Source organism: Carcharhinus amblyrhynchos, chromosome 8, assembly GCF_965287045.1.
Source record: "Carcharhinus amblyrhynchos chromosome 8, sCarAmb.v2.hapA, whole genome shotgun sequence".
NCBI classification, from domain to species: domain Eukaryota; kingdom Metazoa; phylum Chordata; class Chondrichthyes; order Carcharhiniformes; family Carcharhinidae; genus Carcharhinus; species Carcharhinus amblyrhynchos.
The window spans coordinates 50,118,649-50,146,323 of NC_137331.1; the positions used below are offsets into that span (position 1 = coordinate 50,118,649).

The following is a 27,675-nucleotide window of genomic DNA, read 5'->3' on the forward strand; positions in this document are numbered from 1 at the left end:
GAAGGCCAATGAAACACCCTATCCCCTGCAGCGTCCACTAGACACCAACAGCCTTGATGGTGCTCATGGACACTGGGTATTCCCTCTCCAGGGATACCCAGTCATGAACATAGCCACAGAAAAGGGGCAAACAGTCATGTATACCTCTTATATAGTCAGGTTTCTGAAAGCATGGGGACAATTCTCCTTGCTGCACTGCTCTAGCAGTGCGAGGGGCTGGGAGGCATCAACAGAGGCTATTCAGGGGGTTCCCTGAATATGGGAATGAATATTGGGGTCTGGCAGGGATGGGACTAAAGGGTGTGGTTGGTTGAGTCTGTAGATGGTCCTGGAGATCAAACGCATGCAACAGGGAAGCTGAGGGGATGGTAACAGTGGCAGGAGGATGAGGGGCAAGAAAGGGTGAGAGTTGCATACTGGGTGACACGGCCCTCGCACATCTCCGGGGCTAGGACTTTTAGTGGAAATTGCCACAGAGCCAATTTCAATATTAGAATTTGTATTTCTATGTCATTGGTGACTGAAGTCTCTGGGCCTGCTAATGTCGTCCCATACACTGCCCCCCGCCCCCCCCCACCCCACCTCCACCAGGTGTGGTTCACCCCAGCGGGTTTACAACAGCATTCCATTAATGGCAGAGAGGCCACGGAGGCCCCCCCAAACAATCAGGTGTAAAGCGGGTGCTCGCTGCACATTGCCAGCCTGGTAGTGCCAGCCAGGCACCCTGGAACTGCCCACTGGGCATCAGGCAATGCCAAGGGGCTGGGCTAGAGGGGGTGTGGCCTATTGGGGCATGGCTAATGAGGAGACACTGGTGGGGTTGGGGGGGTCCTTTTTGCACTCGGTACTGGGAATGGGGACAGAGGGAAGAAATGAGTGATTGGGGCTGGTGATTCTGGTTCAGGAGGAGGTCAGGGCTGTTGGTGGGGGGGGGAGGGGCCAGGATGATACGGAATGGTTGGGATTGAGCGGCAAGGTGGCACAGTGATTAGTACTGCTGCCTCACAGCGCCAGGGACCCAGGTTCGATTCCCAGCTTGGGTCCCTGTCCATGTGGAGTCTGCACGTTCTCCCCGTGTCTGCATGGGTTTCCTCCGGGTGTTCTGATTTCCTCCCATAGTCTGAAAGATGTGCTGGTTAGGTGCACTGACCCAAACAGGGCATTGGAGTGTGGCGATTCAGGGAATTTCACAGTAACTTCATTGTAGTGTTAATATAAGTCTTACTTGTGACTAATAAATAAGCTTTACTTTACTTTCCTGTCAGGGTGGGAGGAAGAGGTGTTTAGGGCAGTCAGGGTGGGGCGTGGGGGAGGGGGCATCAGTGCTGACCTGAAAAGGTCCAGGAGGGCAGCAATCCAGCGGGTGCGGGAGTCGGCAAGGGCAGTGATGCGGGGTTGCAGGGTTGGCCAGCGATCAGAGGCTCGCAGTGCAGGGCCACTGCGCATGTGCCGATCTCTGTGCTGACAGATTGGGGCATGCCAGTGGCTCGCTTAGTGCTATGCTGCCGCTTCTCTGGCAGTAATAGGCCCCACCTACTGATTTTCAGTGAGAATGATCCTGAGGCAATCTGCAGTAAGAAGACCCACAACGCCAGGTTTAAGTCCAACCAGTAAAGCAATCTGCAGTGCACAGGGTGTGGGTGATTGATTTTGAAAACCCCATTAAAAAAATCGACGTGAGTTACTCCAGTTTTTACATGAACTTGGCACTTGGAATATTTTTGGGAGAATTGCCCTGCCACGTATTTCTCATCCCTGAGTTGCAAGATTGAGTGAGTGTAATCCTGTCAGGCTCTATCTCAATACCAAGTTTTACTCATTGTTGGGAATCTGGACTTTGGGACCCTGGTGGATTAATTTCCCCCTCTCGCCAGGCCCAGAGTATTCTGCCCTACATGTTCCCCACCCACTCCTCCTACTTACTGAGGCATTTCACACTCTCTTCGCATTCCTCTAATTCTCTCATGCTCCTCTCTGTAAACATAATTATAAACCAGCTTCCCACCTGAACCTAATCTTCCCCCATGGAAACTGTCAGTCCTCATATCAGCTCTCCACCACCGCTCCCCCCCTCCTCAGGCTGTGAATGTTGATGTGCTGTATGCCACAGCAAATTTACCACGTCCCTTGTAAGAATGTCTCATTTTCTGTTATTTTCATTACAGCAGTAAATCTCATGAAGAGAAAAACAATCCCAACAGGCCTTCAGATTCTGCATTTACACAGACATTGGAACGGATATTTTGCTGTGCTGTTCAACTTGATGTCAGTAGTAGCCAACAACACGTTAGGATCATAGAGTTAAGAAATTCAATTGAATATATGTCTCATCTTTAAATAGAACAATTCTAAATGAAACCCCACTACTCTGCAAACTGCCCAATAATCTGGCATTTTCCCCCACTTCAAAAATGCATCTACTTTTCTTTAGACAGGTTCAATCCTGCTTTCTTTGTTATCTGACTACCAAATATACAGAAAGGATACAGTGCAACATGCTTTCGGGAATATGACCAGTGAGATCACATGCTCAGTGATGATGGTATCTGTTGCTTATGTTTTATTCACTGACCAAAAGTACAATTAGCTACCTGTGGAAAGTGGCGAATTTATTGGATAACACCGAATTAGACCGAGTCGATGCTGCAACCGAAGTGAAAAATATTGCTGGACCATGACAAAGCGAAATATTGGGCGGATCGGTGGAACCAATTAAAGCGAGGGCAGCAACATTTGGGTAACGCAAAGGAAATAGGCGTGTTTCATAATCCCTGATATCAGCAAGAAACACGACTTAAATGATGTGTCGTCTATTCGCCCCGACAGACTCTGAGCATGGCAGGGGTATTTTCAAGAACACAGTTCAATCAACCCAAGGTAAGGTTCAAACTGGACACGTAGGTCCTGGTGATTTGTGCAGCAAATTCAAACTAACGTGAGAGTGAGCCTTTGGCAGGAAGGGACTGGTGGCGTTGGTGAGATTGTTGATCTTGTGTAGTTTTGTTTGAAAGGACTTTGCCATCAATCATTGGTTTTACAGCAAAACTGATCGCGTTTATTGTTTTGCTTGACTTCTTCAGACCAAAAGTGGTGCTTTCGGAAGATTTATTTTAATGCAAATTAAATTCCAAAAAGTTCTTCTCAAATGATTATATTATGATGGAGGGGAGTTTCTGCAGTAACAGGTTTCAAGGTGGGGGCTGGGATTGGTGGTGTATTTGAAAGTTGTTGGTTCGTGTCAAAGTCTGAAGGGAAGCAAAGTGGACCTGTCCCTTCCCGAAAGTGTCACTCAGTGTTATTCAAGACTTAAACTGATCTGTCATTCAGACTGTTCTTAATACCAGACTGTTTCAGACTGCAAGTGTCTTTTATAGTACTGATACTGTTTGTAACGCGAATTCGCTCAGTGCGTAATTCGACTGAAATTAGGATGAATAAAAATCTTTGTCAAGTAATTCATATTCCATTGTATGGATGAACATGGCTTTCTTTAAATGACTCCAATCAGAAGTTAAAATAACGCAGCCATCAGATAATAAATAATATATCCATTATCTTTTCACTTCTGTCATTCAATTTTTTTTAAAATGGCTCAGATTTCATAAGTTTGCACTCTCGCCCTTGGCGGGGTGAGTAATTATGGGATGTATTCAGCCAGTTAATAAAATCACTTACATGCTGCTCCATGTTTGACTCATAACAAAACAAGATTTCTGACACCAACTGTTCAAGTTGAAAACTTAAAAAAAACACACACTTGTCTATTAATGGCATACATACCAGATTTTGTTCTCCAACAAAATGACGACTTCAGAATACCTTAAATCTAAGCCTACGGTATGTCAAAAGTGCTGCAGAACGGTCTTTTTGTAACTTTTAAGCTCAATGTATCCAACATTCCTCACACTGTCATGTATGAGAGTTTTAAGGGCTGCTGCAAATGCAATATTCATCTTCTGGGAGTGGTGGGACTCTGGCAGTGTGGTGCCCCAGAACATTATGATGGTAACACTTTATTTGGGGCATCTTCCAATGTTCCAGTTCATACTTTCACTTTGCTCTTTTGCAAATTTCATGCTGTCACTTTCCTCCTCTCACTAGTCTTTGAGCCACCTGGGAAGACTAGCAAACTCTGTCAGGTTTACCTGCACTGTAAGAAGTCTCACAACACCATGTTAAAGTCCAACAGGTTTATTTGGTAGCACAAGCCACTAGTTTTGGAAGCGCTGCCTGACTTACCTGATGAAGGAGCAGTGCTCGGAAAGCTAGTGGTTTGTGCTACCAAATAAACCTGTTGGACTTTAACCTGGTGTTGTGAGACTTCTTACTGTGTTTATCCCAGTCCAGCGCCGGCATCTCCACATCATAAGAACATAATAATAAGAAAATAAGAAATAGGAGCAGGAGTAGGCCATCTAGCCCTTCGAGCCTGCCCCACCATTCAACAAGATCATGGCTGATCTGAAGTGGCTCAGTTCCACTTTCTCCCCATAACCCTTAATTCCCTTGCCTACCAAAAACCTATCTACCCGTGTCTTAAATATATTTAGCGAGGTAGCCTCCACCATTTCAACGGGCAGAGAATTCCAGAGATTCACCACCCTTTGAGTGAAGAAGTTCCTCCTCAACTCTGTTCTAAACTGCTCCCCCCTTATCTTGAGGCTGTGCCCTCTAGTCCTGCTGTCCTTTCTGAGCAGGAAGAATCTCTCTACTTCTACTCTATCCATCCCCTTCATTATCTTATACGTCTCTATAAGATCCCCCCTCATCCCTCTAAACTCCAATGAGTACAGACCCAGTCTATTCAGCCTCTCTTCATAGTCCAACCCCCTCGTCTCCGGTATCAGCCTAGTGAACCTCCTCTGCACTCCCTCCAAGGCCAAAATATCCTTGCATGAGTGCGGCGACCAAAACTGCACACAGTACTCCAGCTGTGGCCTCACCAATGCCTTATACAGTTGTAGGTTTACCTGCAGACATCAGATTTACCTGCAGACATGGGCATGGGCTGGGGGCTGGGATTCCCTTGTTCACATGCACTCTGTGTCCAGTTGAGGAATCTGGTATTAAGAAGCCAGACCCTATAGAAAGCCAGTCCCCTGCCCTTGTTGTTGACCTTCCTTAGGAACCCTATTCCCACCTGCTTACCTGACTCTGAAGAATCCATTGCTGATTCCCTGTGTTGGTTTCAATACAATACCAGCATTAGCCACCACCCTGCACTTGATGGTTCAATGGTTTATTATCTCCGGTGGAGTTGGGAACATCGGTGGCAGGATTCCTGCCGCAATAAAGCAGTATTCAATCGAGGCTCCTGAAAATCATGGGTGGCACCAGTTTTCATTGCACTGGTATCCACCACCCATATCAAATTCTGCTCATGATATTACTCTATTTCTCTTTTACAGGTTGAACTTCATTGTCATCTGGATGGAGCTATAAGACTTCAAACTATTTTGCATTTTGCTAAGTATGTGATTTAATGTCTAATATTCTCACTGATACATTCAGGGCATACAGGAAAATAAGTAAATGCTTCATTCCCACTCCTGGGTATAGGAAGAGCATTAGCAAGATTAATTCTCGCAGTTACCTGTCTTCCTTCATAATGATTTTTGCTTCCCTCTCTCACGCTATCATCCACATTCCAATTATCCCAATCTTCCAATTATTCTGGCAACCCAAAATCCTCCGGATGTCAGCACTTGTGGTATAAAGCTGGTTGGAGGCCCAGGAATCGGGAAAAGATGGGCATGAATTTAGAAGGTGATGCCACATTCATGGGGTTTTGAGAAGAAAGGGAAATTAGAGATGAGCATTAGTTTGCAAAAGTGATGAAGTTAAAGTTTTTGCTAGGAGAGGGCTGCTGATAGCAGCTTTAAAGGAAAGAGGAACAACACTTGATGACAGATCCATTAACAATATTGGTGAATCTAAGGGTCTGGAAGGGAAGCTGGTAGTCAGCAGTTTGATGAGAGTGAGGGCAAAGCAGCAAAAGGTGGGCCTCATCAACAGATTGACCATGGAAAGGATAAGAGAGGCAATTGAAGCAAAACAATAAAGATACGAGTTCTGAGTGGGGGAGCGGTGGAGTAGGGGTGGTGGGGGAACCTGAGAGGTGGTTTAGGGGAAGGGAGAGAGGTAGCAGATCAGTTGGTCTCAATCTTAGTGACAGAGAGGCTCATGAGCTCCTCACACTTGCTGTCAGAGGTCAGGAGGTTGGAAGGAAGGTTTAAAAAGGTAGTTCACAGAAGACGAAGTGCAGTAAGAAATCTCACAACACCAGGTTAAAATTCAACAGCATTATTTGGTAATAAATGCCACTAGCTTTCAGGGTTTGCCCTTTTGTCAGGTGAGTGGGAGTCCTGATCACAAACACAGCATGTAAAGGCACATGCAGTTTACAGAGTACTGATTAGAAACCGTACCGACCTCCTCAGCAGACAAACACAGGACACGGTGGACAGAGTAGCCTTTGTCGTCCAGTACTTCCCCGGAGCAGAGAAGCTATGACATCTTCTCCAGAGTCTTCAACATGTCATTGATGAAGATGAACATCTTGCCAAGGCCATCCCCACACCCACACTTCTTGCCTTCAAACAACCGCACAATCGAACATACCATTGTCCGCAGCAAACTACCCAGCCTTCAGGAGAACAGCGACCTCAACACCACACAACCCTGCCACAGCAACCTCTGCAAGACATGCCGGATCATCGACATGCCAGATCATCAACATGGATGCCATTATCTCACGTGAGAACACCATCCACCAGGTACGGCACATACTGTTGCAACTCGGCCAACATTGTCTACCTGATATGCTGCAGGAAAGGATGTCCCGAAGCATGCCACTCAAAGGGTGGTGAATCTCTGGAATTCACTGCCCGTTGAAGTGGTGGAGGCTGCCTCGCTCAATATATTTAAGACACGGGGTGACAGGTTTTTGATAAGCGAGGGGATTAAGGGTTATGGGGAGAGGGCGGGAATGTGGGACTGAGCCACGACAGACCAGCCATGATCTTATTTAATGCCGGGGCAGGCTCGAGGGGCTAGATGGCCTACTCCTGCTCCTATTTCTTATGTTCTTATGGTACATTGGGGAGACCATGCAGATGCTTTGACAACGGATGAATGAACACCATTCGACAGTCACCAGGCAAGACTGTTCTCTTCCTGTTGGCGAACACTTCAGTGGTCACGGGCATTCGGCCTCTGATCTTCAGGTAAACGTTCTCCAAGGTGGCCTTCACGACACATGACAATGCAGAGTCGCTGAGCAGAGACTGATAGCCAAGTTCTGCACACATGAGGACAACTTCAACCGGGATCTTGGGTTCATGTCACACTATTTGTAAACCCCATGACTTGCCTGAACTTGCAACATCTCACTTACTGTCTGGAGACAGTACACATCTCTTTAACCTATGCTTAATGCTATCTCCACTCACATTGTCTGCACCGTTAAGGTTTGATTAGCTGTAAAGACTCACATTCTAAACAGTATTCTGTAAACTGTGTGTGTTCCTTTGTATGCCCTGTTTGTGATCAGAACTCCCACTCACCTGATGAAGGGGCAGAGCCCCGAAAGCTAGAGTCATTTACTACCAAATAAACCTGTTGGACTTTAACCTGGTAGTGTGAGACTTCTTACTGTGTTTACCCCAGTCCAACGCCAGCCATCTCCACATGAAGACAAAATAGCCAGGGGTTAGCTTTATATTCCAGGAGACACTGGATGGTGAGCAATTTTAGCAGACTGGCATGGTTTTGACTTGGCAAATGCTGGAAGCCATAACCAGGTGGAACAGTTTCATTCAGGGGGAAGGTGTCATCATCCCTCAGCCAGGCTCCTGTCAAGGCCACGCTGTTTATACGGTTGTCCATAATACGTTCACTGATTGCAAGGGTCTTGCTCTCAATTGATCAGACATTCTGGAGGGAGATGTGCAGAGCTGATGCATTGACTCCACAGGGACATCAATGGGAGGTGTGAGATGGATGGGAAGGAGAGTAGCAAGATTCTCCCTCAGTGGGTGTGGCAGGCTAGAAACTTAAAGGAAAGAGTGCAGCGTGGAATGTGACAACTGAGTGTGAAAGCTGAATCCTTTGGAGAATGTCAAGAATTATAGAATTCGTATAGTGTAGAAGGAGGCCATTTGTCTCGTTAAGCCTGCATCAACAATCCCACCCAAGCCTATCCCCGTAACCTGGTGTATTTACCTCATTAGTCCCACTGATACTAAGGGACAATTTAGCATGGCCAATCAACCTAACTCACACATCTTTGGAGTGTGTGTGGAAACCAGAGCACCCGGAGAAAACGCATGTAAAGATGTGGAGAGCGTGCAAACTCCACACAGACGTGACCCAAGGTTGGAATTGAACCCAGGTTCCTGGTGCTGTGAGGTGGCAGAACTAACCACCATATGATTAAAAATGATTGTCAAGTTCAGGAAGCCAGCAAGACAGCAGGAAGGTCGAGGAGTACTGGAAGATTGGGATAGGTATTTTGGAAGAAAGAGTACCCAAGAGAGGGGAAGAAAAACGAGGCAAAAATTATAATAGTATGGTCTCAGAGGCGTAAAGAGAAAAGAAGTTTAAAACAAAATAGAGTGATGGACTCAGGCCCAGAGCGGCAGCTAAGTTATGTAGGCCTGGTTACAGAGCAATTGTTAGGATACATAAAAAGCAAATAGTAAACAAGAAATAAACAGTAAACAAAAATCAAAAAATGGAGGTCAGAGATAAAGTTAGAAGTTCCAAGGCGTGATAACATTGATGTCAGCAGGGAGGAGTCAGTATAGAACATCGGAAAAACCGTTATCTGAGTTGGGTTTTGTGAGTGAAGTCAGGGCACTATCTTAAGATAGAGTATCAGAGAAGCACTCGATGACAGTATTTTAGTAGAAATGAGGACACAGAAGGTGTACAAAACTGGTTGCAGGGCAGAAAGGTGCCAAAGTGGGAGTTCACCATAAAGTCCAGAGGCAGCGGAGGTTTGCATGTCAGCCCAGGTGACAGAATTTCAGCTGGAGAATAGACCGCAGCTGGAAAATCAAAATAACCAGTGGCCTGTCATGCACTCGGTAGTTGACTGAAGTCACTCAATCACTGCGGCAAGAAAGGATTGGAAAGTAAACTTACTTTAAAACCAGCTAAATATGAAACTATTAGTCGTCATGTATGCAATTGCCCAATTTTTAATAAAACCTTGTCTAATTTAACTGTTATTTGCTGAATGCCTAAATCTGTCTCCTACAGGATTTTTTATTTTAAACAGTCAGCAGGATGAAATGTCATATTCCTGTCACGTCGGTTCCCTGTCTGTGGAAACATTTGCAGCCACTTCCCTCTCCCACTTCCCTAATAGCAGCAATCACATATTGTCTCTTTTGGTATTGGTATGTCTGTCAAACTCTAATATCAGCAATATTTCTTACCAATGTGCTGACCATGTACCCACCTGATTTATGGGTTTACAACAGTGGGAAGTGCCAAAGTACCTCACAAGAGGTTATTGCAGAAGGTCGAGGGACATGGAGTTGGGGGTAGGGTGTTAGCGTGGATAGAGGATTGGTTGTCAAATAGGAGGCAGAGAGTGGGGGTCAACGGGTGCTATTCGGATTGGCGGATGGTGACTAGTGGAGTGCCCCAGGGGTCAGTGCTGGGGCCTCAGCTTTTTACCATTTATATAGATGATCTGGAGGAGGGAACCGAGTGTAGGGTGTCGAAATTTGCTGATGACACCAAGATAGGGGGAACGGCAAATTGTGCGGAGGGTGTGGAGAGTCTGCAGAAGGATCTAGATAGGCTGGGCGAATGGGCCAGGAAATGGCAAATGGAATTTAATGTTGGCAAGTGTGAGGTGGTCCACTTTGGTAGGAAGAATGGTAGGAAGGACTGTTACTTACGGGGCGAAAAACTGCAGCAGGCGACGATGCAGAGGGACCTCGGGGTCCTTGTGCATGAGTCGCAAAAACCCAGCTTGCAGGTGCAGCAGGTGGTCAGGAAGGCAAATGGGATGCTGGCCTTCATAGCGAGGGGGATTGAATATAAAAGTAGGGAGGTCTTGCTGCAGCTGTATAGGGCATTGGTGAGGCTGCAGCTGGAGTACTGTGTGCAGTTTTGGGCACCGCACCTGCGCAAAGATATTTTAGCCTTGGAGGGAGTGCAGAGGAGGTTTACTAGGCTGATACTGGAGTTGAGGGGGTTGAGCTATGAGGAGAGGCTGAATAAACTGGGCTTGTACTCGTTAGAGTTTAGAAGAATGAGGGGAGATCTCATTGAGACTTATAAGATGATGAATGGGATGGATAGGATAGAGGTGGAGAGACTCTTCCTGCTCAAAAAAGACAGTAGGACTAGGGGGCACAGCCTCAAGATAAAAGGGGGGCGGTTTAGAACGGAGTTGAGGAGGAACTTCTTCACTCAAAGGGTGGTGAATCTCTGGAATTCTCTGCCCGTTGAAGTGGTGGAGGCTGCCTCGCTAAATATTTTTAAGACGCGGGTTGATGGGTTTTTGATAAGAGAGGGGATTAAGGGTTATGGGGAGAGGGCGGGAAAGTGGAACTGAGCAGCGACAGATCAGCCATGATCTTATTGAATGGCGGGGCAGGCTCGAAGGGCTAGATGGCCTACTCCTGCTCCTATTTCTTATGTTCTTATGTTCTTATGTTCAATCTGCTCTGTTAGGCAACAGAGTTGTAAATTGACCCTGCAGTGCCTTTCCTCCACTTGATTTTTGAAAGTCTAGAATGATAGGGATTCTATCAAATAGTTTCTGGATCTTATGTATTTCAATAAGGTGACCTCCCATTCTTCTAAACTCCAAACTCCAACCTGTTTAAACTTTCTTCAGAAAAAAAAACCCTCATCCCAGGAATGAGTGGAGTGAACCTTCTCTAAACAGTTGCTTACGCAGTTATACTTCCTTTCAAATAAGGAGACCAAAACTCCATACAGATGTAGTCTTTTCAATACTCTGTACAGCTGCAGTAAAATGTACTTTTATCCTTCATCCCCCTTGAAATGGAGACCAACATTCCATTTGCCTTTCTTGCTGTACCTGTATATTAACTTTCTGTGATTCATGTACCAAGGCACCCAGATCCCTCTTTCACCATTTCTTGTAAAATTAATATTTTGAGTCATCAGGACGATCTTAAACCCATGCTTACCATCTGTGAGAATGCCGGGTGTGTATTCACATATTATTAAACACCTCCACCCCAGATACTGACCCCCTGCCATACTTTCAAACTGTGCCACGTGATGACACATTGGCACAGTTTATAACAGGTTCACTCAGACCTTGAGTGGCATGGTGGCACAATTGTTATGGGTTATGAAAAACAATTTTGTAGAGGTCAGAAAGGGAAACACTAATGGAAGTTATAGGCATCTAAAAAGTATGGATAAAGAAGATAGAACTAATCAGGTATGAAAGGGAGGCTAGTTGAAGGTATAGCCTCAATATTAACCCCACACCACAGGCATCTGGGGAATTAAAAATAGAAAAATGCAGAATGTGTCTCAAACTCACAGGGTAGAATTTTTCAGCCACACTCACCCCAAAACCAGAAAATCTTGCCTGAGGTCAACGAAGCTTTCCATGGTTTGCCTCTCGATTCTTGTAGCAGGCGGAACAGGAAAATTTGCCATCCTGTGGATGGGCATAAAGAGGTTTCCAAGCATGCAAGTGTCTTGTGGTAAGACCAGACACTCAATTAACATATTTAAATCAGGCTCCCACAATTCACTTGGGGGATTCTTGCAAATTTACAGTTGATTAATAAGGAGATGAGAGATTATGGAGGATAGGCAGCAATTTGGGGCTGAAGTCACAATCAGATCAACCATGATCTTACTGAATGACAGAGCAGACTTGAGGGGCTGAGTGGCCTCCACTTGTTCCTAATTCATATGTCATAGTCCAATACTTTGGAACTCCCAAGATCCTCCAACTTCCTGACACTTTAAAAACCTCCAAGACTCATTGCTTTTGAGAAAGTTTTTGCACATTTCATCTGGCCCGGCATTGTTTCTTCTTGGTCTATTTGTGCGTCGTGCTTGTTGTATGAGGAACGGTTGAGGATTCTGGGTTTTTACTCGGTGGAGTTTAGAAAGATGAGGGGGAATCTAATTGAAACTTACAGGATACTGCGAGGCCTGGATAGATGGATGTAAAGAGGATATTTCCACTAGTAGGAAAGACTAGAAGCAGGGGGCACAACCTCAGACTAAAGGCACAATCTGTTAAACATAGATGAGGAGGAATTTCTTCAGCCAGAAAGTAGTGAATCTGTGAAATTCTTTGTCCCAGAAGGCTGTGGAGGCCAGATCGTTGAGTGTCTTTCAGACAGAGATAGATAGGTTCTTGATCAATAAGGGGATCGGGGTTATGGGGATGAGAAAAATATCAGCCATGATTGAGTCTGCTCCACCATTCAATGGACTGAGTGACTAATTCTGCTCCTACATTATGGTCTTATCATCTTGGAATGTTGGGGATATTCAAGATGCTACAAATGTGCAAATAGTTAAAGTGTATAGAAACATATTATTTATAAAATAATACTTTATAGCATTACCTTTTCTTTAGGAAGAGAAAAATCCAAATTCCAGCAGAAAATGAAGGTGAACTCCACAATCTTGTAACCTGCAGCAAACCATCTTCACTTACAGAGGTTTTGTCAAAGTTCAGTTACTACATGCCTGTGATTGCGTGAGTATATTTTCATTTTATATTTTTCTGGGCTATGGCTTTTCCAAATTCTCACAATCATTAGGAATATATAATTGTCACCATGAAATTTGCTCGTTATAGATTAATTTTAGGGTTCATTTATACAATGCTCTTATTATGTTGAATTCAATTTAAAAGGTTTTAACTTTCAAAAATGAACAAGCTTCCTGAGATTTTGATTTAATCTATAGTCTATTGCAGCGCTTCCCAAACTATTTTCCATTACAACTCCGCTATGATATCTGAAGAGTAACATGACCCCCACATTCCACAGGTTGTCCCCACCTTTGGAGTCCTGCCAGGCTGGGAGTCCAGATGTGGTTTGGCAGTCAGTGTTGGTAGCTGGTCAGCTGTGAAGATGCCGAGAACTGGTCCAGTGGTACCTGGCCCCCTCTGGGGAAGACATTTTCAGCAGGATTGCCGAATTGTAATCTGGTGTCATTTTCTCACGTATGGATATTTTGCTTAGCACAGTCATTGAGACAATTCCAACATCTTAATTAGAGGATATGGCAGTATAGATCAAAAGAATCATAGAATTCCTACAATGCAGGAGGAGGTCATTTGGCCCAGCAAGTCTGCACTGACCACAATCCCATCCAGACTCTATTCCCGTAACCCCACATATTTGCCATGTTAATCCCCCTGACACTCGGGTCAATTTAGCATTGCCAATCCACCTAATCCACACATCTTTGGACTGAGGGAAGAAACCAGAGCACCCAGAGGAAATCGACACAGACATGAGGAGAATTTGCAAACTCCACCCAGACAGTGACTCGAGCTGGGAATCGAACCCAGGTCCCTGGCGCTGTAAGGCAGCAGTGTTAACTTCAGTGCTACCGTGCCGCCCATTCTGGCATAAATTGTTTACATTTCCTATCGATGGAAAGAATTAATAATGTATTTTGGAATTGTTTGCAATGTGTTTCATGGGTGGGGAAGGAGAAGTGAGTGGGGGGAGGCAGGTGGGGTGGTGGGGTGCTTCTGGGTTGGGTCCTCCCACAGATGGTAAGCTGTTGGCGCTGGCTGATGTGGGCAACTGATTAGGACAGGTGTGGAGTGTCTGTGGTTTGCAGATTAGTGTGGGGCACGTTCTTTGTGGAGGCTTTTTGTTGGGAAAGCAAAAGGAGTTTGGGTTGCATTAGTTCTGAGTTCCTCCTTGAAATTAACAGTGCATTCCTAATTTCCCTGTGAAACATTTAGCAGCAGGAGGTCACAGGACAGGTTGCAAGGGGACAGCCAATCGATGTGCTTAAAAGAAAAATAATTGCCGCTTGGACAGTATTGGGGGCAGGAGATGACTGTGATTTTACTTCTTGTGACACCATCTGCTTTTTCTGTGACCTCCAGTTGGGATCCTGACCCATAATTTGTGATACACGAGTCTAGCATACTGAGCAGAATTCTGTTTTTCACTTGCTAGATCAGTTTGAGGTAATGAGGATCCTGGAAATATTCAGGCCTATAATGTGTTCCAGCACTGTAGTGGATGCATGTTTAGATTGGCAGTCCTCAACACAGAGTGGGAAGTGACCTTTTCCCTCTCTGGGTGGAAGACTGTGGGCAGAAGGTGGGAGAGAAGGCTACAAAATCTGTCAGTCCTGGCACATTTTGAGAATTGCTGGCCTGCAAGATGAATTTAGCTTATTAACAGGAGTAAATGAAATCTTAATTTCCTTGTTACGAGACACTATATAGAAGCATAGAATTCCTACTGTGCAGAACGAGGCCATTCAGCTCATCGAGTCTATGCTGATTGTATTCTACCTAACCCACCTACATTTGGACTGTGGAAGGAAACCGGAGCACCCAGAGGAAACCCAAATAGAGACGAGGAGAATGTGCAAATGCCATATGGTCACCCAAGGCCGGAATCAAACCTGAGCGTCTTGCACGGTGCCGCCCAATATGAAATAACTTAAACTCCACTAAAACTATGCTTTTTCCAATGTAGTATTGTCTGCAAAATAAAAGAAATTGTTGGTGTGTAATGGACCCCATTGCAATGGAGTACTCATTAGTCGACCATCAAAAGTATTGAGTAAGAAATTTGCATTCACAAAGTCCTTCAAACCATCAGTGAGATAATTGATCAATGAATTTGTTTTTGATGGTGGTGACTGAGGGAGGAACATTGACCAGTATATTCTCTACTCTTAATGTCATGACATCTTGAACATCCTCCCCAACCTGATTGCTGGGGCGTATGTTCAATGCCTGAGGCAACTGAAGAACTAGTGATGGTGCAGCATTCCAAGAATGAGCTTGAGTCCTGAAGTGGTTTGAATCCAGACCATTTGATATGGCAGCTACCAACTGTGACAAGTTGCTTTCATTTGTTGTTTTAATTTAGCACTTTTCAATAACTATAGAGAATTATTCTCATGTGCCAATCGGCTTTCTTTTCACAATTAACAGCCCCATAAATAGATTAACTGATAATCTATCATATTTATTGCTTTCACAATCTTTTGTAGCATTTGCCTTTATAACACTTTAGAAATAATTAATTTGGTGCCAAACACATTTGCATCTTATTTGTACATTAGGCATTTAATGGTACTGAGCGAGTATTGCTGAAAAAAGAGATGTCAAAGCACTCATTAGGACACTTCGCAAGAATACCAATATAAGGGAAAACAACAATTTATACTGTTTGAAAAGGAAGTGCTGATTGGTTGGCAAGTGGACTCTGATTAGTAGAGGCATTGCCATGGAGAATGCATCAGATGACTGACAGTTAACTGCCAAGCACTGTTTGAAATTTAAACCAGGATGCTTGACCCTAATTGGTCAAGTGTCTGTCACTTGTTTTGTTTAACTGAAAGGGGCACAATGTATGAACATGTTCTTTCTGTTTGAAAAGAACAGGGCCCTGTAGCTTCCAGGACATGCAAATGTGCCACACTGTGAGCTTGACTGGCAATCTTAAATTGGTTGTCAACATAATTCTTAGCAAATATTGTCCAATCACAGAATCAAATCTAATGCTGTAAACTGTATTTGAGTTTTGCAAGCACAGGTGGTTTGGGTACAGTCTGTATCTTGTCTGTTGCAAATATGGCTGGGACATACTGCTTGGTGTGATCTGCTACTCTTTGGGACCTGTGGCCTACGTACTCAGCATCACACTGGCACTGAAATTCATACATCACATTACTCATTAGTATGATAAGGAGAGCGCCTTTTTGACTTTACAGCTGCATCATGTTAACAACGATTACCACTTGTGATGCTACTTATTATTCTGCAACAATGTGTTAATATAAAAAGAAAAGTTTGTATTTTTGTAGCATCGTGGGAATCTTTGATTCAGCAGCAATCCAACTATCATTGCTCTGCTCAGGAAATTCAGGCCAATGTTTTGTAAAGTGAATGACTACCTATAAAATCACAACTCCTTTTATTCATTATTCACCAGTAACCAAGTTACACAATTTGTAACAAAATAAATGTTTTTATCTATTGGACATTTTCAGTTTTCAAAGTATTTAATCTCTTTCAAACATTTAAGCTGGAATTTTATCACCCCACCTGCCATTGGAATCTGAGCAGGTGAGGGGCGCACAATGGAAAGATCTGTTGACCTTGGGTGGGATTTTATGATTTCGGGACAAGCGAGGCCATCAAATCCCAGCCTTAATATCCTTCATGCTCAGTGTCCTTTAACTAGCCTCCTATTCAGATAATTAGAGATTTTAAGGTAGTAAAGTTTGCTTGTTGATGTTATTTGTGGCCTAAGAATAATATTAGTGAGCTCAGCATTGTACTAGTGGAGTTATTGTGCTATTTCAACTAAATTGTAAAACTATGAAAATAATTTGACTTTACAGATATTGAAAATATTAATCATTGTAATGACATTTAATTTTCTAGAGGTAACCGAGAAGCGATTGAGCAAATAGCTTATGAGCTAGTGGAGGATAAAGCAAAGGAAGGAATCGTGTATCTTGAAGCTAGGTATAGTCCACACTACCTGGCAAACTGTAACGTTCATCCTATTCCATGGGGGCAAACCAAGTACGTTGACTCAATTAAAATACCATAACTCTAATTTCTTTATTAAAAACGAATGGGGTTTTCATGTTTTCTTGCAATATTAAAAATTTGGAAAAGGGTAGAGGTAAGATTATTCACTGATATCCAATGGAAAGAAGCGAACAAGGCAATCCAGTATTAAGATGCCTCTTAAGACATTTGATCGTGAATAAAAACAATTTATTCTAACCTTGTGCAAAAGCAGAAGTCTGTGAATACTGGAACTCTGAAATAAAAACAGGAAATGATCAAGAGGAAATGAAGCAGCTGTGGAGGGAGAAACAAAATTAACATATCAAAGTCGTGAACTTTCATCAGAACTGAATAAGTTAGAGATGTAACAGGTTTTAAGCACATCCAGAGACAAAAGGGCTGGGATTGTGGGGTTGGGTGGGTAGCAGAGGAAAGAGCAAAAGGGAAGATCTGTGAGAGATCTACTCTAACCTGGTGTTGTGAGACTTCTTACAGAGAGTGAGAGGCCAGTGGGATTAAACAATACAAGGGATGATGGCCCAAGACTTGTGCTAATGGAACAATAAATTTAAATAGAAGAGGGATCCACAGGAAGTGATCATGGGAATAACTGAATCATTTCCTGCAGTTGCTGTCCTCAGTTGAAAACTAAAGGGAGATAAACTTGAATCACTGGTGTGAAAGGTGATATCGTCTGAACAAATGCAACAGTGGTATAGAAACTGAGAGAATGGAAGTGAGTCCCTGCAGGAAGCAGGATGGGAAGTAGTGTAATCAAGGTTGGAATCAGATTCAGATGAAGTTGGTTGTTGAATATTGAGTCCAACAATTTAATAAAATCCCTACAGTGCAGAAGAGGTCATTCAGTCCATCAAGTCTGCACTGACTCTCTGACAGAGTATCTGACCCAAGCTTTCTCCCTCACCCTATCCGTGTAACCCTACACATTTAACATGGCTAATAATTTCAGATCACAAGCATTCTTTGAACAGTCACTGTGACAATGATTCTGTTATTCCAATTTACACCTCCATTAAACCTATTTTTTTAAAACGTCACATCCCCATCACCTCTTCCCTTGAACCATCATCCCTTGTGATGTTTAATCACTTCTGCCATTTTTCCCTTTAGTTTTTTCTCCCCCCTCCCCCTTTCAATGCTTCTATACTTGTTTAAAACCTCATCTCTAGCTATGTTCAGTTTTAATGAGGGGTTATTGACCTGAAATGTTAGCTTTGTTTATCTCTGCACAGATGCTGCCAGATCTGCTAGGTACACACAGATTTTTTAGTTTTTTATTTTAACCCATGTATACCATTGTTGAGGTTAAAGCAGTTGTGCAGCAAATGCAATCATTCCCCCCCTTGATGGACTCGAGGGAGAGCAAATAATTTATCATGTCATCTCTAATGGTGTTCCTTTCTGTGTATGGCCATATTGTTCCTATATACAATAAAGAGAGATGGGACAAAATCTGGGAACTCTAGACCAGTCACCTTAAAATGAATGATAGGAAAGATAATGGAGTTTATATAAAATAAAAGAACAGCACATAGAAGCAGAAAATATAATAAAGCAAAGTAGTCAGTATGGATCCCGACAGGCTAAATCATTCTTAACTAACCTGATATATCATGTGAAGAGGTAATGGTAAGAGTAAACAACGCTAATACATTTGAATTTTCAAAAGCACTTTGATAAGATATAACACAGTAGCTGATAGGCACATGGAGTCAAGGTACACATAGCTGAGCAAATTGTCTGAAAAAAAAATAGGAAAACGATATAGGGGAGTATTTGGATTAGAAGAAGTTAGAAAGTGGAATTCATTAATACTCATAACCAACATCAACAATTTGGATATAGCAATAAATAATGCAACATCAACATTTACAGATTATATTTATCTCGAAGTATAGCTAACATTAAGGAAGAATGCAACATAATACAAGAAGATATTAGGAAGTTTATAAAACAAACAGTTAAATAAAAATGAACTTTAACATAAATTACAATACACACTGGTATAAAATCAGAACCACAGCATATATCTCAGAAATGAGTGAGTGAATGGGGCAGGAGGAACGAAGCAACATCCGAAGCGCCTTCATTGGTCAACAAAGCAGTTAGAAATGCTAACAAAGGACTGAATTCATTTCTAGGCATATCTAGAATTTGGAAGTATTGAAGTTGGGTTCAACTTGTGTAGGATTCAGGCTGTATGTCTGAGTACTCTGCAGAACTCTGACTTCCATAATGAGGATATAAAATCTCTGGAGGAAATGTAGAGAAAGATTCCCAGGGATGGTACAAGACCGAGAGAAAGATCAAATAGGTTGGGGCCTTTTTCATCAGAAAAGTGAAAACTTGGAAGTTACCTGATAAAGTTTTTTTGAATATTATGAATGGGTTGAACAGCATAGTTGTGGAGTGAATGTTTCCACTTGTGAGAGAATCCCAAACTAGGAGCTATAAATGCCCTAATATTAATAAGTCTTATAGGGTAATAAAAAATTACTCAGTGCTTAGAATAAATGGCATGAAATGGGTGATAAGGGAGGAGACTTGTGTGAAGTGTAAGTACCAGCACAGATTGGTTGGGCTGATTGGCCTTTGTTTCCGTGCAGTATATTCTATGGGTGTGATTTTTTTCTGGCCGTTCACGCCAAGCTCCCACTGCAGCGAGGTCATAGATTTTGGTGGCCGGCCAGATCTCAGTTCACTGCAGTGGGGATGAAAAATCCCTTTGGCGTGAATGGCTGTAATATTCCGGCCTACGTAGCGGGGGGATCAATTGGAATTAGGGTTTTGCTTTGGTGGCCTACCTCGCCGCAATGCAAAAATATTTTGAAAATGTTATGTTTTCTTAAAGTTGTTAGAAGCTTATTTTTAATCATCTGTAATTTGAATATTGTATGTTGCTTCATAGAGGTGATGTAAGTCCAGACGAAGTTGTTAATCTTGTTAATCAGGGCTTCCAGAGAGGTCAGTGTGATTTTGGCATCAAAGTGAGATCAATTCTCTGCTGCATTCGCCACATGCAAGGTAACTTTTTTTTACAATTGTCTTTTCAGATTACAATAGTTTTTTTTGAGATGTTTAATACTTCCTGTTTTCAGTATGCTGCTGTCATGAACAAAATAAACTCAAATGTAGATTTTTCATTGCTCCTCACAAATTTCCTCAGAAGTTCTCCCAAGTGTGATTGTGGAATTGGTTCAGAATTCTGCTTCAGTAATTGTTGAAATGTAAAAATAAAGGAAGCAGGGTAGCAATTGTAATGTATTTTACCTTTGGCACAAAATAGGAGCAACACCAACATATTTAGCAGTGAGATAAATTGCATCCTATCTACCTGTATGTTCAGGTGACTGCTAAATTTGCCTAGTAGGCCATTTAGCTGCCACTTAGAAAAGGGAATTGACACACGGGGCAATCTTATCAGTCCTGAAAGGGTGTGAAAACAGGAGAAGTTCAAGCTTTTTTTGGGTGACTTAAAAATCAAATTTTCCTTGTCTTAGTTAGTCAAAAGAATCAAACCAAACTTGGAATCCGCCCACAGAGGAAATTGGTGGAACCTTAATCACCCAAAAGCCAGCTGATATCAAAAGAGGACATGTGGTCTAGTGTTTTCACTGCCTCCTCCAGCTATAGCCAGCCTACTGGCCGATCACCTTCCTCCTCTCCTACCGCACCCCCCCACCCCCCAGGCCACCTCACCTGCACACGTTCATGGGGCTCCGTGGCCAATTGCGAACCTTCCCCCTACTCCACTTGATCTATTGCCAACCACAAGCCCCCTCCATTCCCCTCCATTTCCCATTTCTTGGCTCACCCGCCAAGAAATAAGATTGCCTCCATACCATGACCACTAGTACAAAGTTGAGCCTTATTGGCCAAAAATCATTCAAAATATATTATCCATCTTGTTCTACAACAATGCAGGATTTTGATGGGGACAGCGCAAGGCAGGTCAGTTGCACCTGAGGTGGGCAAAGGTGAGGACTCCTTACCAGCAGCCTCCATTGGGAAGTTGATGTATTCCTGACCCCTTGTTAAAGGGCACTTGCTTGATGGCCATATAGACAGCAGAGTGAATGACTGCTGATATCACACACTACAAGCTGAAATGCATCTGTGGCTGAGGATCATGTGGTTCTTCACATCCACAGACACCGATGTGATGCCCCGCTGTTTAACTGCAATTTCTGCTGTAACAGATGACAACCAGTGAAGTACAGCCTTCTCACACACTGATCCTTTGTCCTAGTCTGTCCTACAAAATTGGTATCATTAAAAAGCTCCCTGTTTCCATTGCCTGTGCCCACTTCAAGTCTTTGCAGGTCTGTGCTTCCATCTGTGCTGTTGCTGTTCCTGCTGGTGCAGCAGCCCAATGACAACCCTATTGGCTGAATACTGGGAAAAGAGGAATGTTGATGTGATAAAACTGTAAGTGTAGCCAACTGCTGTGTAAAAATCTGCCTAAATTCCACCAAAGCAGCCAAATATGGTTCTAAACATTCTCAGCAGCTTAAAAAAGCAGTTTTCCAAAAACTTAAGATTATGAAGGTGAGTTTTCCTTTTGGTATTATTTATTTATGGGATATGGGCATCACTGGCAAGGCCAGTATAAATTGTCAATCCCAAATTGCCTTTGAGGTGGTCAGCCATCTTCTTGAGCTGCTGTAATCTGTGTAGTGTTGGTAAACCCATAGTTCTGTTCCCTGGTTGTGGCGTTGCCATGGGAAACACAATAATCAGAGTGGACTTATATTTTTTAAATTTTAAACAAGCCTGGGTGATAACTGATCCCTGGTGCATTCTCCATGGCAGTGCCTTGGCCAATCAGAGTCCACTTGCAAGCACCCTATTCTCATTCAGTGTAAATTATTGTTTCTTTTGAAATTTGGTATTCTTGTATCTATGTTGATGAGTGCAAGACAAAAAGTTAGCCTCTGACCTTTTCTCCAAGCCACAGTATGTGGTGGGTCCAGTTACATCAGTGATGATACTCAGGATGTTGACAGTGGGGGAATTCAGTGATGGTAATGATATTGAACGTCAAGATGAAATGGTTAAATTCTCTTTGGTGGGGATGGTTATTGCCTGCTTTTGTGTGGCATGAGACTTATCAGCTCAAGCCTGAATATTGTCTAGGTCTTGTTGCACACGGACACATTATTTAAGGAGTTGCGAAATGGAACTGAACACTCATTGTACATCCCCACTTTTATTGGGGGGAACAAAATTCAAAATAGTTGTGTTTTGGAGACACAACCCTGAGGAACCCCTGCAGTGATGTCCTGGGGCCAGGGTGATTGGTCTCCGAGAGCCACAACCATCTTCCTTATGCTAGGTATCATTACAGCTACAGTAAGTCCCTTATTTCCAGTGGTTTCAGTTTGGCCCAGGCCGTTTGTGTCATACTCAGTCACATACTGACTTGTTGCCAAGGCCACCTCTGGTAATCTGCTCTTTTGACCATGTTTTGACCAAAGTCATATTGAACTGAGTGCCTTCGGTAGACCCCAAACTGAGCATTGGTGAGCAAGTTGCTGCTGAGTAAGTGCCACTTGTCAACAGTGCTATCAAGTGTTTTGACACCTTCCATCACTTTGCTGTCGATGGAGAGTCGATGTTGGTAAAATGCCAGGATTGTAGCTATACTGAAACAGCTTGGCTAACTTCGCAGCTAGTTCTGGAGTAAGTCTTAAGGGCTGCTGGCTGAATGTTGTCAGGCCTATATCCTTTGCTGCGTCAAGTGCAATCAGTTGGTTCTTGATATCATGTGGAGTGAATTGAACTGTCTGAATACTGGAATCTATGATGGTGGGAACCTCAGGAGGAGGCCAAGATGGATAATACTATTCAGTATTTCTGACCAAAGATTTCAAATCGTTCAGCCTCGTCTTTTACACTTTGCTCTTGGATTCCAACATCATCAAGAATGGGAATGCTCAGAGCTTCCTCCCATTAGTTGTTGAATTATTTATTTTCCTAAGTGTTCCTTCCATGTTTTGTTGGCCATACATAAGAATGACCGAATCTAATGCTTCCAGGCAACCGTTTCCTTGAAGCTTCTTTCCTAGCTCAGGATCCCCATTTAATTAGGTTAAGGAAGCTAATGCTCTTTTCAGGCTTTAACCAGGGATACATAAGGAGTGCCCTAACCACTCCAGGGCAGCTGCATTTCATGTGCACACTTAGCATTTAACACAAAAAACTGTTGAGTAGAATAGTTAGTCCTAATGAACTTACATTTATCCTTCTGTCTCTCTAGCTTGGTCTCCTGAAATTGTTGAGCTTTGCAAGAAATATCGAAATGATGGTGTCGTGGGAATGGATCTCGCTGGAGATGAATTGACTAATGCTGAAGCCCAGCCAGGCCATGTGCAAGCTTATGAGGTAGAATATCTGTAGCGATTTTACATAGCATTGCATTCCAATTTCCTTAATTAGCAAGCACAATGCCTGTCTCTTAATTTTTAATTGCGGAGTATAAACAAAGAACAACCCAGCACGGGAAACAGGCCCTTCGGCCCAACGAGCCCGTGCCGCCGCATCACCCTACACCTATTCTACCCTGCGTGTCTACGAATGGAACCCCTATCTTAGCCAGGTTCAGGGGAGAATAGTGTCAATTTGGTAAAACCAATCAGCCTAAGAGCACATCTTTGGGGTGTGGGAGGAAACTGGAGCGCCCGGAGGAAACCCACGCAACCACAGGGAGAATGCACAAACTCCCACAGACACAGGCCCAAATCCATGTATCTGCACAGCTAGCAGTGCTAGTCACCGAGCTGTTGCGGCGCCCGTCTACCGGTCCAGGATCAAGCACACACACCGACACGAAGTACTAGGCCACTCCCGGAACCTCCAAGAGCAGCCCACGCACGACCCACCGTGTGCATGCCCCTCGTTTGACACGAGGTGGACCTCCACCTGCGGAATAAAAAGACAAAAACGTGTAATGTGCATTTGTTATTTACTTTCTAATACATGTGTAAGGATACAGAGTGACACAATGCATTATTTGTACTTTCTGCTCTTCTTACGCTACAGAGCTAAGGAAAAATAATAGTAAATGCATCCTGAAACTCCTGAGGAATCTTATAAATGAGAATAGTTGAAGAAAGTATTGACTTTTCAGGGGTTCAGTCCTCATATTTGTGACAGTTACAGTGGTTGTTCCTTGTTTGTTTCATAGCGGTTAGCACTGCTGCCTTACAGAGCCAGGGACCCTGGTTTGATTCCGATCTTGGGTGACTATCTGTGTGGAGTTTGCATGTTTTCCCCATGTCTGCGTTTCTTCCGGTGCTCTTGTTTCCTCCCACAAGTCCAAAGGTGTGCGGGTTCGGTGGATTGGCCAAGCTAAATTGCCTGCTAGTGTCCAGAGACGTATATGTTAGGTGGATTAGACATGGTAAGTGTTCAGGGTTATGGGTAAAGAATAGGGGATAGCCTGGATGGGATGCTCTTTTGACGAGTTGCTGTAAGATTCGATCTACACTATAGGGATTCTGTGATTCCATGAACGTCTTAATTGGTGGATTCCTTTTGCAATTATTCTGACAGGATAAAGTGAATGCGGTGAATAGAAAATCTTTACAACTGTGCGTATGGCCCTGATATTTGGCCCTGTATGGCCAGGATACAGAGAGGATACAGATGAGGCACTTATGGTGCCTGTCCAGTTCCCTTTTGAAAACCATGATTGAAACTGCCTCCACTACCGTTCAGACAGTGAACTCCAGATCATAATCACTCACTGTATAAAATGAAAAATTTTTCCTTGTGTGCCATCTAGCTCTTTGGTCAATCAGCATTAAATCTGTGTCCTCTAGTTCCCAATCCTTTCAGCAATGGGAATGGTTTACTTTTATCAATAAGAGCATTAAACAGGCAAAGGCGCAAAGGAAACACACAAGTGTGATTTGTTGAAATATGTGTCCAATTATTGCAGAAATTTGATTTGTGAATGTGTTTATATTGGTTTTTATTTTTGCACTGTGATCAAGTAGACCTTGTGACATTCAGTAACTAGGCTGTGAGACTGTTAATGACTGTTAAATTTGGCTTGACAAGGCATGGATAGAGGATTAGCTAACTGATCGAAGACAAAGAGTTGAAATATGAGAGGCATTTTGAAGATAGCAACCTGTAACTAGTGGAGTGCCACAGGGATCAATGCTGGAGCTACAATTCACAGTATACATTAATGATTTGGGCAAGGCAAGTGAATGTGCTATTGCTAGTTTCTAGATGACACAGAAATAAGTGGGAAGGCAAATGGTGAGGATGACAGGGTCTACGGAGGGATATACAAGGTTAGGTGAATGGGCAAAAAATTGGCAGAATATGTGGCAGGATTTTTCTCCCTCTTTGTGATGTGTTTCGCCATGGCGGGAGGTGGCATAGCGCTTGCTGGCAGTGAGATCTGATGGTCCCACCACTGTCAATGGGGTTTCCCGTTGAATGCACCCCTTGTCACTGGAAAACCGGCAGCACAGGTGTGCTATCGACGGGACTGTAAGATCCCACCGCGTGAGCAGCAGGAAGATTTTGGCAATAATGCAGGAAAATGTGAAGTTACGCACTTGGTAGGAAGAATAAAGGAGCTGAATATTATTTAAATGGCGAAAGACTGCAGGAAGTTTCAGCACAGAAGGGATTCTCAAGCATAAATCACAAAAAGCTAACATGCCAGTCCAGCAGGTAATAGGAAAGACAAATGGAATGTTGGCCTTTATTACAAAAGGAATGGAGTATAAAAGCAGGGGAGTCTTGCTAAAACTATACAAGGCACCAGTTAGACCACACCTGGAATGCTGTGAACAGTTTTGGCCTCCTTACCTAAAGAAAGATATACTAGCACTGGAGGCAGTCCAGAGAAAGTTCACTAGGTTGATCCTGGGAATGGGAGGATTTTTTTAATGAGGAGAGGTTGAGTGTGCTGGGCCTGTACTCATTGGAATTTAGAAGAATTTAGATTACCTTTTATTGAGATATTTAGGATTCTCAGGGGGCTTTATAGGGTAGAGACTGAGACGTTGTTTCCCCTTGTGGGAGTGTCTAGGACCAGAGGGCATAAGCTGAAGGTAAGGAGTCGCCCATTTAAGACAGAGGTAAGGGGGAATTTCTGTGACATTCTTTACTACAGAGAGTTGTAGAAGCTGGTTATTAGGTATGTTCAAGGCTGACATAGACAGCTTTTTAATCAGGTAGGGAGTCGTGAGTTGTGGGAATAAAGTGGGAAAGTGGAGTTGAGGATAATATCAGATCAGTCATGCTCTCATTGAATGTCAGAGTAGGTTAGATGGGCTGAATGGTCCTATATCTTAAGGGTTTGTATTTCATGGCATCCCAGTTGATTGATCACTGACAAACAGCAAGGCCATGCTTGTTTAGGTCGCTTCCACTGTTTATCCTATTTTTTGTTCATCTTCGGCTTGTCAGCTGGTTGCCATATAACCGGTGGCAAGGGCTGGATGTTATGATGGTGAGATTATCCGGCATGCAACAGAGCATCACAAGTCTCAGCGTGCATTTTGTCGACTTGCAGGGATCCTCCAGGGTGGTCCAGATATCAGGAGCATTGTTTCAGCATGCTAATGATCTCTGTCACACTTCTTGTGGCAGTATGGTTTTCGTTGTATGCATGTGACCAATATTTATGCGGGTCCTGCAACTGTTGAGCCATGTTGATAAACCATAACCCTTTTGGCCCAGTATCTACCCTCCGGTTTGTTGTGGTAGCTCAAATCAATCATAGAATCATCACACAGGGCAGAAAGAGGCCCTTCTGCCCATCGAGTCTGCACCTACCACAAATGTAGAAAGCATATTGGATTGCCACAGAATTAATGCATCATGATTGCTGCAAAGATACTGGGCATTATCTTGCCTTGTGCAGTGCTTATGGTTGCACATTGTAAGTGGATGCCTATCAGTTGAGGACACCTCAGATAAACCTGCAGGATTGAGTTTGATGGATCTTTGCATTTGACGCTAATAAGCAATTTTAATATGGCCAGTCCATCTCTTTGGATTGTGGAAGGAAACCAATGCAGACATGGGGAGAACACGTAAACTCATGAGGCAATCACCCAAGGTTGGAATTGAACCCGGGTCCCTGGCACTGTGAGGCAGTAATGCTAATCACTGTGCCACCATACTGCCCACCAGTGCCTGTGAACCCAAGCCAAGCATAAATCAGTACCATCTGGACGGGAAAAATGTGAAAGGAAAATATATAATTGTGTGATTTCTGATTCCTCTCCAGATGGCTGTGAAGTATGGGATCCACCGCACTGTTCACGCTGGGGAAGTTGGACCTCCAAATGTAGTGCGTGCGGTAAGATAGCAGAAAAGTGTTTTGTTTCTTGATCAGAGGTAATCAGTGATCAAGTTAAAATAGTTTGAATTGACCTTGAATTGTTTCGGTGGTCAGTGTTGGTGATTATCATTTCAGTGCTTTCATAATGCAACTCGCAAGTATGAACAATGACTTGTTCAATAACGCAGAATTTGTGATTTAATTGCAGAAAAAATGTGACTTGTATTCTTAAATCTTTGCCCATTTCTAATTGTGAATGTGTAAGATGGTAACTTGCACAGAGTGGCAGTCTCTGTCAGATTGCCACTCTTGACATACTTAGCCCTGCTGTCATTGCATAGCTTCTGTTTCGGCCAACCTTTGGCAGACAGGCTGGGTGAGACACGAGCTGGGCAGCGTGCCCCAGCAGTATCATCAGTGCAGAGTAACCGGGATGCAGAGAGGTAAGTCACTTCCCCTTTTTACAGTAGTGGCTGCAGAGACCAGGGAGCATTCACCAGTAAATAGGAGAGGGATTGGACGGGTGAGGGTTATCAGCGTGGGATGTCCCGAGCCCCCAGAGTGGAAAGATGGGGTG

General features: G+C 43.5%; 1 protein-coding gene across 2 annotated transcripts in view; it reads left to right on the forward strand.

Annotated features, from left to right (window-relative positions):
- Positions 1-2,778: 2,778 nt before the first annotated feature.
- The window catches only part of LOC145346990 (adenosine deaminase-like), a 40,636-nt gene continuing 15,739 nt past the window's right edge, over positions 2,779-27,675 (forward strand). The window contains exons 1-7 of one of the 2 annotated variants that reach the window (XM_080194877.1): positions 2,779-2,877; positions 5,409-5,470; positions 12,605-12,727; positions 16,628-16,771; positions 19,692-19,807; positions 23,043-23,167; positions 27,045-27,116. In XM_080194877.1, coding sequence (XP_080051003.1) covers positions 2,836-2,877; positions 5,409-5,470; positions 12,605-12,727; positions 16,628-16,771; positions 19,692-19,807; positions 23,043-23,167; positions 27,045-27,116 — 684 coding nt within the window. In that variant the 5' untranslated portion in view covers positions 2,779-2,835. The remainder of the gene's footprint in view (positions 2,878-5,408; positions 5,471-12,604; positions 12,728-16,627; positions 16,772-19,691; positions 19,808-23,042; positions 23,168-27,044; positions 27,117-27,675) is intronic. The other variant, XM_080194878.1, reaches the window with a different exon arrangement.